This window comes from Chinchilla lanigera, unplaced genomic scaffold, assembly GCF_000276665.1.
Source record: "Chinchilla lanigera isolate Chin_1 unplaced genomic scaffold, ChiLan1.0 scaffold00067, whole genome shotgun sequence".
NCBI classification, from domain to species: Eukaryota; Metazoa; Chordata; class Mammalia; order Rodentia; family Chinchillidae; genus Chinchilla; species Chinchilla lanigera.
This window is the reverse complement of record NW_004955468.1, coordinates 10645872-10658459: the sequence shown is the minus strand read 5'-3', so window position 1 is coordinate 10658459 and position 12588 is coordinate 10645872. Positions and strand designations below refer to the sequence as shown.

General features: G+C 38.9%; 1 protein-coding gene across 1 annotated transcript; it reads left to right on the top strand.

The window, feature by feature from the left end:
• The first annotated feature begins 9525 nt into the window (after positions 1–9525).
• Positions 9526–10479, top strand: LOC102028847 (olfactory receptor 6N2). Its single transcript, XM_005400318.1, has one exon. The coding sequence runs from the start codon at positions 9526–9528 to the stop codon at positions 10477–10479; it is 954 nt and encodes a 317-aa protein (XP_005400375.1).
• The last annotated feature ends 2109 nt before the right edge of the window (positions 10480–12588 follow it).

Here is a 12588-nt window from a genome sequence, read left to right as displayed (position 1 = left end):
AGTGTGAGTATGTACAGGCAAGGTGTTGTCAATTTATAAGCTTAGGTCCAATTATGGCTCATGGACCAAGCTTGCAGTTTCTTTTTGTAAATAAAACGTTATAAGACCACAGCCATTGTCCTTTCCATACTGCCAGTGGCTGCATTTGTGCTCCAAAGGCAGATTGGAGGTTTTGACAGAGACGGCAGGGCCTGCAACATTTAAAATATTTGCTGTTGGCCCTTTAAATAAGTGTGCCTGTCTTTGCTCTTACCCTAACACATTTACATGGCAATTTGTTAGTATAGACTGGTAAACTTTCTATTGATTTACATCAGAATCTCAGGATAAATTATAGTTTCAGGACAAATTAGTAAGTTTTTATACACAAATTTTGTGTTGCTTTCTGATTTGACCTCTCCCTACTGGTAATTTTGATTTCTTGGAGATTATGGTCAGCTATTTTACATCAATCCTTTTGCAATTCTGTTTTATTATTACCAGAGTTTCTTATCTTTCATTTTGTTCTGCTATCATAATCCTCATCCCATGGACATGTCCTGGAGGGGAACAGAAAAATTATTCGTTGGATGGAAGTATTACTGAGAGTTTATATTTAGGTGCATAACTTTTCTCCAAGAATGTTTATTTCATGACTTTGAAGAAAAACCTGTGCTCTGGATAATGGTTCAAATTGATGGTGACCCCTACAAATTTTACTAATAACACAGATGAGGAGCTAAACAGCAGACTTGTCAAATTTGCAGTTAACATAAAATGGAATGCAGAAGAGAAGGGATAAAAGAATTAAAAATTTAAAACTAATGAAAGCACTGGAAAAACACACTGAATCACTCAAGATGAATTCTAATAGAGTTAACAAATCATTTCATGTTTGGGGATCACAACAAAAAGAGCGAAAATGATAACCTTAAGGAAACCCTTCAAACAAGTACAGAAAGGGGGTAAGTGTCATTTAAATCCATCTATTTAGTGTATTGAATGTATTTGGGATGGTAGACAGTGTAAAGCAATACGGGCATAAAGTTTCACAGACAAATATGGAAGAAGATCGTCCCCACCATCACAATTCTGTTTGAAAAACAGGTGTTAAATGAATTTTTAGATATAACATGAATTCAGAAGCATAGAATTCTCTGGAAACTTAAAACTGGAGAGTCTGCTTCACCTGGGCGTGAATGTGTACATAAGGGTATAGGTTAATATGGAATAGACAGAGAAGCCTTTCTTTAATTTATCCAACCAATAATTTTTGAATATCTACTTTGTGCCATGAAAAAGTAGGAGTTACTAAATGATAATGCTGGCAGTAGTTGGTCCCTGTCCTTATCAATCCTATACTTTATTGATGAATGGAAAGAAATAAACGTATAAGTGTGATGTTAAATTTATATTTGGTGCTATGATAAAAATGACCAGGATAGAATAAAGGATGGAAAACAAACTATATAGTGATGTTTGGTGACGCTTCATTGAAGATGTTGAAGTGGACACCAGAAGGATGAGGAGATGTTACTGATATAGTGGGTGCAGGTTCCTGGGAGACAGTTTCCAAATTTGTGTGCAGCGTGAGCAAAGAATCACAAGTGATACCTACATGGTAAAGAAAAAACGCAGCTGCACTAATTGAAGTTAACAAAGGAAGGTGTGCTCAGAGTGAGTGGCTTTGTGCCAATAGAAATGGTAAAAGAAAAAAAAAAATGGCACCAGTGATGGGAGGCCTGATGTGGTGGCAAGAAAAAGGAATGTGTGCCCCACCTAGGACACCTCTCATTGGGTCATTCAGGGAATGATTGGCAGGGTACTGGGTCATCTCAACTGTATCTACTGTGCATATCCTTTCCCATAATTCCCTCAGTTATAATTACATGTAAGGCAAGTAAGCCACATGTGTGACTCATCAGTGAATTTTAAGTGAGGAAAAGTTATTGTCAGTCCTGCCAATATATCTAACATGCATAGACTCTGGCCAGGAGCTTTAGCAACTTGCTGGGTCCTTGATCATATTGCAGCCTCCCTTAGGATAATGGAGGGGGGACTGGCTCTGGGCCATGACCCAGATCAGGTGAATGAAAGAGAAGTGTTCTCACAGCACCAATTGTACTATTTATAGTATTACTGTAACTGACAGTGCAAAATGAAAATTTGAATTTAGATTATTTCCCTTAGATACTAGTAGTTTTTCCAAATGTCTTCAGGTATAGGGCATAAATTTCCCCACCTCTTTCCTCGGACCAGATGAATGGGCAGACTATGTAGATACCAGCCCAAGAGACTTGAGTCTAGTTTCCTTCCCGTAAGAAGAAGAGCAAGAGCTGCAGATGGCTAGTGGTAAAGCAAATATAGAGATCTGTATTTTCTCTCCGTGTTCCACCTCCTCTCAGCTCCTTACTTTCTTAGACCCTTACATACCTGTATATGAGGAGATGAAGATTTGAGGCAAATGGTACCCTCCCTCTACTTGGAGCTAGCTTTGAATAAATTCTTTTTCTTCTTTTATACCAAAATAAATGCCTCCTTTCATTTGATCAGTCACAAGCAAGCGAACCTCTGCTTAAGAACCTAAGTGACTGACAACCAAACATTGGTGAATGGGAACCTAGAACAAGAACTGAATTTGTTCTAACATTATTCTAACCAGGGTGAAGTGTAGTTTAAAAAGTTTAGTCTTAGCTGATTTTCATTTTTATATGGTGTGTCTAAAACCTTGTTATTCATTTCAGGGAGTAAGAAATAGTAATAAGCCAGAGCCAGTCTAAGAGTCACCAGTACCTTGGGGGGCATACTAAACCTGCATATATGTCAGTTTGTTACTGGTTTTTTGGGTCCCAAAGAAGCACCTGAAGAAATTTTTTCCAGGTTTTGGGTATTCTGAAGATACATTTGGAGAAGACATGTGGAAAACATAGTGAGGATTTTAAATTTTTGAGGGTGGAAAAAGTATATACTCTGCAGAATGAGAGTGTGTAAGTAAGCAGACTCACAAGGGCCACAAGGATATATTTCCTGTTTCTAGATTGCTTCTCTCCCATGCAGACAAAACATCTGGAAACATTATCCTACCACAATTCACTTAACATCACATCAGAATTAAGCTGCTCTAGCAAAGGCCCACTTTACTTTATATCCGATGTAAATTAGGAATTGCAAATGGCACTTTTCTGATTGGTCCCAGCACAGTGCTGTAAAATCAGTCTGGGTTTTGTGTTCTGTCTGTGTGTCCCATTCTATGACTGATTGGTCATACCCACTTGCATAATCAGTTTTGCCCTACACTAATCTCCTACCTGAAGTTGAAGGCTATTCAGCTGGAAGATAATTAAGGCAGGGTATGAAAATTAGGAGGTAGTATTTGTATATGTGTTATGTTGAATCCAGATGATTGCCTTAGAATCAGAGGAAATATCAAAAAGATGCTTCATTTCATAAAACTAAATTTTAAGCAAGCAAGAGTTATACATTTATTTTGTAATGTAGTGTGCTCAAGAGGAAAAGTTATCCGTCAATGTTGGAAGGCCAAAATATAAAATCGTATAATGAGTGGGAGGGATAGCCAGTTAATCTTTATGAATCACTTACTATGGACCAGACCTTGTATGTTCCTCTTCATGTATTTTACTTACCCAAGAGAAAGTTAGGCAAAGCTAGCCCACGGTGTTCTCACAGAGTATCAGCATCAGATAAGGTCACTCTGTGACTATGAGGTTCTGAGAGGAAGGGAAAAAAGACCACTTTATAATTTATTTAAATGTAAGAGTCACCACCCAAATCATGAAAAGAATCTGCATCTCCTTTCTAGTATGAGTGACTGCTGTATCTTCATTAATTATAGCTTTAGTCTACTTTCTAGATTCAATTCATTAAGTTCCTCATAGAATTATGCCCAGTAATGAATAAGAGATAACTGAGACCAACTCTGCTTCCTTGAACCTTCCCCCAACCTACTAAACCCAGTCCACATACCGCAACAATTTTTTCTAACACCTTCTTAATGCATGCTCTAAAGGGCTTTTGGCATGTCATTCCCCTCATTAAATAAGTTAACAAACCCAGTTTTGTTAAACAATAGGGATGTTCCTTTTATTTGATTGGGAGTCACTGATATGTCATTTGATTCTCAAATACAAACTCTTTAACAGTAAGAAAATTAAGGCTATGAGAAGCTGAGTTACTTAGACTAGTTAGATTTTTGGAGAAGTTTGATAAACATCAATAATATACCTACTATGTGAAGCAAGAAATGTAGACTAGTACATATTAAAATTAGTATAGTTTCAGCATATTAAAATATTTGTATATTTCATCCTATTAATTGTACATGTATTTATACATGATAAAATATAGATTCAAGGAAATAAATCACTGCCTAGGACACATAGATAATGAGTAGTGGTCAGTAGCACAGACCTGGAGATGGGTAGTACTTTGTGGACCTTTGAGGCAGTGGCACATCACAGAGATGTTTATGTCACTGAAAACAGAGATGGGGAACCTTGACTCATCCTATCTACAGGACAGGTTGTAGGTTTAGTTCAGTTAGAACAGTGGAGCTGAGAAAATCATTTGTTTTTACCCATCTAATTTTGCACAGCACCCTCTAGCTAGTTGTCCTTCCACCCTCCTGAGAGAGGTGGAGAGTAACATAACCAAAACCCAGGCAAGCTCTGACTCCTTAGGCAACAGTCCATGTGCATTGGCTCTCCTAGCCTGAACTGTAGTTGCCTTCATCATACTAAAACCTTATTAAGGGCTTATAAATAGGCCCTACATCACATATTTATAACTATATAACTATATACATATATAATTCTATATATATATATATATATATAATTAAGATGACAGTGGCTGTAGGATGGCATGCATGTTGAGAGCCCCTGAGACAACAGCCCCATGTGGACAGACCACAACACTCTGCCAGTCTGCCAGTCATACCTAGGGACTCAGAGGCACTTGGGCTGAGGTACAGATTCTTTCAGTTCCAAAATCTTGCTCTGTACTGCATCACCTGTCCCATGCGCAGTGCCTTTTCTGTCCTGTCATCCTGCACCACTTTTCTGTTTGTGCCATGTTTTTTGTTGGCATGGACTTTCCCCGAGCAAAGCTCCCCATGATCATCAAGAAACATAGCTGCTTTTCACTTGCTGTTGGGTGTACACATGCAATTCTTTGCCCGTATGCACAGAAGAGCCTGGTTTTATCTGGTAAATTCATCACTTGGTAACAGGTTCACTGACTTCTGGAAGCGAAAGAAGTTTCAGGACGTGGCAATAAGTAGCATAAAGCTTATTAGGCAGAATTTTAAATGTGTTCAGACAGAGAAATAGAGTGTGGGACACAGTGAGTTGGGGGGAAGAGGAGAGGGTGCTGGAGGGAAAGGGAGGATGCAGTAGAGGGAGAGGGACTGGCAGAGGGAGAGAGAGTAGCAGGGGAGACACTCATCTTTACGGCCTTAACCTACACGTATTAAGGGGGATTTGAGGGGGGAATCTCTAAAGTTTATAAATCTGTGGAAAGAGGATTCATTTGCAGGTAAAAGACAACAGCTTTTTTTAGGAGGTCAGTTGCCCATGCATACATGATGACCACCTCACAGATGACGGAACTGTAACCCATCCATAGGAAAGGCTCATTTTATTGTTGAAAAGGAGCTGTCTAGTCATAGGTAGAAAAAGCCCATTTATAGGTAAAAGGCAATGACCCAGGCTTATTGTGTCTTTAAGGATCTTGGAAAGTTTTTTTACTAAGTTTGTGTCTTGAACCTGCAGTTTTCATTAAAAGTACAATTTTAAAATTATGATTTTTCTTATCTCCTTTCTACCTATCTTATTTTTCTTGTTCTGCCTCAATCACAGGTCCTGGTTCAGAGTTCTTTGGTTCATAATAGTGACATAACTTATGTGACCCTGGACGTGTTATTAAGTGCTCTGTGCTTTAGTTTTCTCAGATGTAAACAGGGAATAGCAATCATACCAACCTCATAAAGCAACTGTGAAGACTTAGCTAATAAACACATGCATTGCACTTAGAACAGGATATGTTACTTAGCAACAGTTCAGTCAATGGGCATTGCATTGGAGTCATGATTTAAACTGATGTTTCTGAGGGTCCATACCCCATACTTTCCCCCCACAGAACTGGCAGCTTTTATCAGGGAGATTTTCAAGGGAAGAACAGTGTTAGACTTCATCTATGTAACAAAGTCTCTAGAGATAAAGGATGGCAGTGGGGGGCGATCTCTAGATAGCATGCCTTCTCTGAGTATAGATCCCCAAGTAGGAAGAAAACTCAGCCTGTCTTCAAGTTCCCTCACAGGAGCTTCCCCTGAGCCTGAATCTAACCTGGCCCTAGGAACATGGGGGAATTTCCTCTTCCCTCTGCCCCTTGTGGCCCAAAATTGTCAGTGTTAACTCTAGGGACCCTGCCTGTAGGGAATGAGTTAGTGCAAAGTAGAAAAGGCTGTTAGATCCTATCTTCACCTCCCACACATGTACTGAGCAGGGTGAGACCAAAGCAGATGATGTTTAGCAGTGGTAGGTGAACCAAAGACTGCATTATAAGAGAAATATAACTCCCAACCTACTGGATGTTGGATGTGCCAATCTGTGTCCCTTGAATATCAAAGAATGAATTCCAAGGAGCAGTGGAGGTTAAGATTAGGAAAGGTAAGAGAAAGTTCCTGAGAGAGAGAGAGAGAGAGAGAGAAGAGAGAGAGAGAGAGAAGAGGTCCTGAGAGTGGGTTGCCACAGGGCCTACTTTTCCAGGATATTTCATAGAACAAAATCATGAGGTGGGTATGGGGTTAATAATATCCCTTAATTACTGCAGGCTGATCAGGTCCACAATCTCCTGAATGAGTGTATGGCTAAGGCTAAATAAAAACAGGCAAATTGAATGATTTCAGGGCTCTAGGAGGATCAAAGCCCTCTCACATGATTTAAGATTGTCTCAGGGCTAAGATCAGGACATTCTCTGTGTTGCCCATATTTATTTGGTTATCAGAAGAAGGGAGGGGAGTACTCAAGAAGGACAGAACCACTCACGGACTTCTGTAAGTAAGGTATGAAGTTAATCCACTGAAGAATGAGATGCCTGAGGCTATAGTCTTCATCTAGTTGATATCTGATCCAAGTGTCTTTGGCTGTGATCTTGTCTTGTCGTTTGAGGATTTCTGGCTTCATCCACCACTACAGGTTCTAGCAGGGATTAGTGACTTGTAGAGGTTCACTTACTGTAAGTCCACCATTCACAGATAAGAAGCCTAGGCCTTGGACAGATTCACAAGTGAACATGAAAAGCCAATTGATTAATTTAAGTCCTGCTCAGGTCTGGTTCATAGTGTTCTCCATCAGGTGGATGCAACATGGGTCAAACTATAACAAGCTAAAAGGATTACAAGTACAGCTGCTTAGCTAATGTTGATTTTATAGGGAAGTAAGACACATAGCTAGTGTATATGGCTAACATCATTAACTTTAGCTTATCTATAACTTCTAACATAGAAAGAATAAAAACATTTTGGGGATAAGATGGATCCAGATGTTCTGGTCACCAGCCTGAAAGTCTGTTGTCTATCTGGATGTGCTGGACCAGGTAGTACTAATTCTCAAGTTGCTATTTATCTCTCAGTGAGCCACGCAAGCCTGACTATTGTGTCTTCATCTTGCTGCCTGGCCTTCTTCACACTCACCTCCAGCCACAGTTCTGATGTGTTTTCATCTTCTCCACTGATTTCCTCAAGGCCCACCTCTGTCTTTTCGTATCCTCTGCACACTGTGATTTATAATTAGAATGACCAATATATAATTTTGTTATAAAATTTCATCATGTCAGCTATGTATTCCTCCCTTGTATTTTATATGATTTATTTTCTGAAAATATAGGAATTTTGCTTATTGCAACTTTATCAGGTTTAAATTTACAAGTGTATTTTCTCACTAAATGTGTCAATCTTTCATCTATGGTGGTTGTTTAAATTTTAAAAAAATATTATAATAAAAGACACAGACAGTGTCATTAATCCCCCTCAGAAAACTCTACCTCACTTCAAACATACTTATCTCATCTTTCTTGCCACTTCCTGAAACAGTTCTGGAAGTCCTCTTTTGTGAGGGTCATTATTTATGCTGACATGAATGCTTCAATGTCCTGAATTGATTCAAAATATTTTCCTTTCATGGTCATTTCAAATTTAGGTAAGAGCAGGAAGTGGCATGGTGCCAGATCACATGAATAAAGTGACTGAACACAAATGTTTTTAAGAATATTTCTTTCCACTGGCCACCTAGTTTTTGATAACATCTTATAAAGACACTCAGGAAAGAGGATTTGCAGAACTTCTGTAGAAAGCAGCAGGAAGGAAGGATAAAATAAGTGTATTCAAAGTGAGGCAGAATATGTTGAGGAAATTAATGGCATTGTGTCTTTTACTCCAATTTTTTTTACTTAAACATTCAACATATAGTTTAGTCACCACTTGTATTTTCCCCTCAGCAATACCTGTAAGGCAAATTTACTCATTTATTTATGAAGTTGATGTTAGCAGAGTTACATGCCAGTTATGATAGTAATTTGACCTGATCATGTCACTCATTTATAAACACCTTCAGGGGCATCCTGTGTCTTTAGAGATAAGGCTTCAAATCACTGGGTGAGCCTCGCCTGTTCCCCATACAATACAGGAGTTGTGTTTTCCTACCTTAGGGTATTTTCTTTTTGGTCTAACATGTTCTTTTCCTCTTGTATCTAGCTAATTCCTACCCTCCTTGGACAGCCCAGCGTGAGAAATTCCTCTCCTTTAAGCTTTTTTCATCACCCTTGACTAAGATAAGAGCCTCTTCCTAAACAGCCGGCAGAGTTCTGTGCTTCACAGGGTATGCGAGATGACTGATGGATGTACCTGCTTCTTGTAAAGACATTGTAAGATTCCTGGTGGCAAAAGATTGTATCTTGTTGAATTTTACAGTCCTTATGCTTGAAGCATATCTGTGCAATAAATATTTAGAGGTGAACTGAATAGTAAGAAAAGACTAGCTACACCATTAATCTCATATGCAAAATTTACCCTTTTAAGTTTGACTGAATGAAAAACTATGGAAGAGGATAGAATATTTGGGGGAAAGCCACACAGTGTAGAGATAAACAGAAAGGAGTTAGAGTGCATAAATTCAAATAGTTTTCTGTGACATGGTATCTGTATGAAATGTACAAATGTCATATGTCCTTTTCTCATCTGCAAAGCAGTAAGAAAGATTGTACTTATCTCATTAGGCATATTTAGAAGAGCTAGCTATTATTATTTTAGGTTAATATTAATAGTAGTAATAATAATAATCGCAATTAAAATGCTATCTTTCAATTCTGACAGATCAAGACGGAGAGGGAGGGAGAAGGGAGAGAGAGGTGAGGGGAAGAGAGAGAGAGAGAGAGAGAGAGAGAGAGAGAGAGAGAGAGAGAGAGAGACCATAGATTTGGCAATCCCCTTAATCCCAATTTTTCTCTTTTCCTTGTCCACGTCAGCATCCCATGGACTCACGCAACCGCTCAAGTCTGTCTGAATTTGTACTACTTGGCTTCCCCAATGTGGGACATGTTAGGGGCTGGCTCTTTGTCCTGCTGCTGTTGGCATACTTGTTCACTATCTGTGGTAACATGCTCATCTTCTTAGTTATACGACTGGATACAGACCTACATAAACCCATGTACCACTTCGTGGGTGTTCTCTCCTTTTTGGAGTTGTGGTATACAGCCACCACCATCCCCAAAATGTTAGCTAATCTTCTCAGTGAGAAGAAGACCATTTCCTTTGCAGGATGCCTCCTTCAGACCTATTTCTTCCACTCCCTCGGGGCCTCTGAATGCTACCTTCTTACAGCCATGGCCTATGACCGGTATCTGGCCATCTGCCAGCCCCTCCACTACCCTGCAATTATGACCACAACTCTGTGCATCAGGCTGGCTGCTGGCTGTTGGATTTGTGGCTTTCTGTGTCCAATTTCTGAAGTCATCCTGGTCTCCCAGCTCCCCTTCTGTGAATACAATGAGATCCAGCACATCTTCTGTGACTTTCCACCTCTTCTGAGCCTGGCATGCAAGGACACCTCCACTAATGTTCTGGTGGATTTTGCTGTGAATGCCTTCATCATCCTGCTCACCTTCCTCTTTATCATGGTTTCTTATGGAAGAATCATTGGGGCTGTGCTAAAGATTAAAACAGCTGCTGGAAGAAAGAAGGCCTTCTCTACCTGTGCCTCACATCTCACTGTGGTCCTCATCTTCTTCGGGAGCATCATCTTCATGTATGTGAGGCTCAAGGAGAGCTATTCACTGACTCTTGACCGAACACTTGCCGTAGTGTATTCTGTATTAACACCACTGGCCAACCCAATCATCTACAGCCTTCGTAACAAGAAACTCATAAAGGCCATCAAGAGAACCATTTTCCGGAATGGGGCAAGAGCTAGTCCCACTCCCCATTGACTTTCTTCCAAGGTCCTTCCCTTATCTGAATATTTACTTCATTTAACCTGTATGGAACACTAACATGGCCTTAAAAAATCTTCCCATTGCCACACATACTCTAAATGCCATCTCTTCCCACCTTCTCAGAGGCATTATTTCCTCATGTTTTTCTTTGATTTCCTGCATCTTGATTGTTCATATCTGTTACCTGATCAGTGCTGTCAGCTTTTAAGAATATGTTAGCACCTCCATTCTTTAAACATAAAAGTATACACATTTCCCTGGAGGAATGTTTCCATCTGGCTAGAGATCAGTTTTTCTGCTCTCTGATTGAATCAAAGTTCTCAACATAACTCATCCTCTCTTTTCCATTTACTGTTATTGATTTGACCATTCCAGTCTGGGTTTGTCTTAGGCCTCCTTACTAACACTTTGCCAAGGTTACTAATGACTTCCATGATGCCAAATCCATTAGACCCTTCTTGTCCTTTCCCTTTCTTAAAGTCTCAGCACACATGCCTGGTCCTTACTTCCTAAATATGTTTGTCTCCTCTTAGCTTCTATAGTATCATCATCTACCAATTTTCTCACTCTCCTGGGTCTTTCCCAGTCTCCTTCATTTTGTAGCACTTTCTCTTTAAATTCTCAGTTATTCTTATAGCTTTTATATTTTTGAGACAGAGTCTCATTATGTATTGCAGGCCAACCTTGAACTTGCTTACGTAGCCCACGCTGGCCTCAAGCTCATGGCTATCCTTCTGTCTCAGCCTCTTGAGTGCTGGGATTAGAGGAAGCATCACCATGCCTAGCTTCTTTTTGAAGCTTCTGCAAACACATTAAGATCTTTCTGGCTTTGGTATCTTCACACATTTTTTTTGTTCCCCTAACAGTCATTGCATTTAAGCCTCATAATTGTATGAGTTTCTGTTCAAATAAGACTTTCAAATGACACCACATTTTAGAGGACTTTGGAAAATCCAGCCTACTTTATATTACTGACTTTTGTCTTTTCAATTATATTTGTCTTTCGCAATATGTATAAAAATTTATATGTGTATACACAATTGTGTATATGTATCTGTAAAGACTTCAGCAGTCTTTCCTGCGAGTCTCTAAGTTACATTTGATCTGAAATCATGTCAGTTTGGTTACACATCACATATTTAAAATCTAACATAATAAACATGGTATCAATAAAAGTGTAATAAATGAAACATGTAATGAATGTTATCTACTCAAATCATTAAAATATTTCATCTTTAAAAACTCCAGCTTAGTTCTAATTACTGCTAGAGCCCCCTCATCAATACAGTGTTTTGGTCTAACCTTGCTTTTCTAAGCAACCAGTCTTAGCACATTCTGCATCTGTCTTTTCAATCTGATCACTATTCTTAGTCACTGAGTGTCACCCTTAGTTAACTTTTCTGGATTTGATTTTCTTTATTCATAGAGTGCAACAAAGGACAAGCTATCTTTAGATGCATTTATTGTTAACACTATATACTTTTAAAATTTCATATAAACCTTTCTGTTTTGTATGTCTTTTGTGGCCCTCAAACTCCTCGGTTAGCAAAGTAGAAGGTTTTGTTTCTGGAATATCTATTAAAGATATTTTTAGTTTCCTGGAATATCTATTAAATGTTTATTTAAATAGTTACTGCAAGTCTGAATTTTCTTAGTCATGCAGAGAGATTAGTAAATTATTTGAAAGTTTTTTCTTGTGTACTGCTTACACATACATGGAGATGTAAAAGTTACACATACATACACATGCACACTTTCATCTCAGTGGAACATAGGGCAAAATCATGATCTTAATTTGTGGGTGAGAATGGCCCAGTATTTCCTTTCTTATATTTCAATTTTTCTTCCTTCCTGCTTCTGTATTCATTTCCCTCCCTATACTGCTCTATATAATAATAAAAATTATTGTTTCTCTGCATGGCTCCTAGAAGTACATGGAAAGCAGAAGGTGTCCAGACTGTCCTTTCCTATTTCCTAAGACACCATCTTTCTCCACTCTCTTACTTCTCTACTGTAATATTTTAATGCAGCATAACCTAAATTTTCATAGAAAACTAAAAACCAAAGTATTCAGAAATCAGAGCTGGGGTTGATGCTCAGCAG

What these genes read in the sequence shown, in the direction of transcription:
- LOC102028847 (XM_005400318.1), top strand. Translation starts at nt 9,526, where the DNA reads ATGGACTCACGCAACCGCTCAAGTCTGTCTGAATTTGTACTACTTGGC.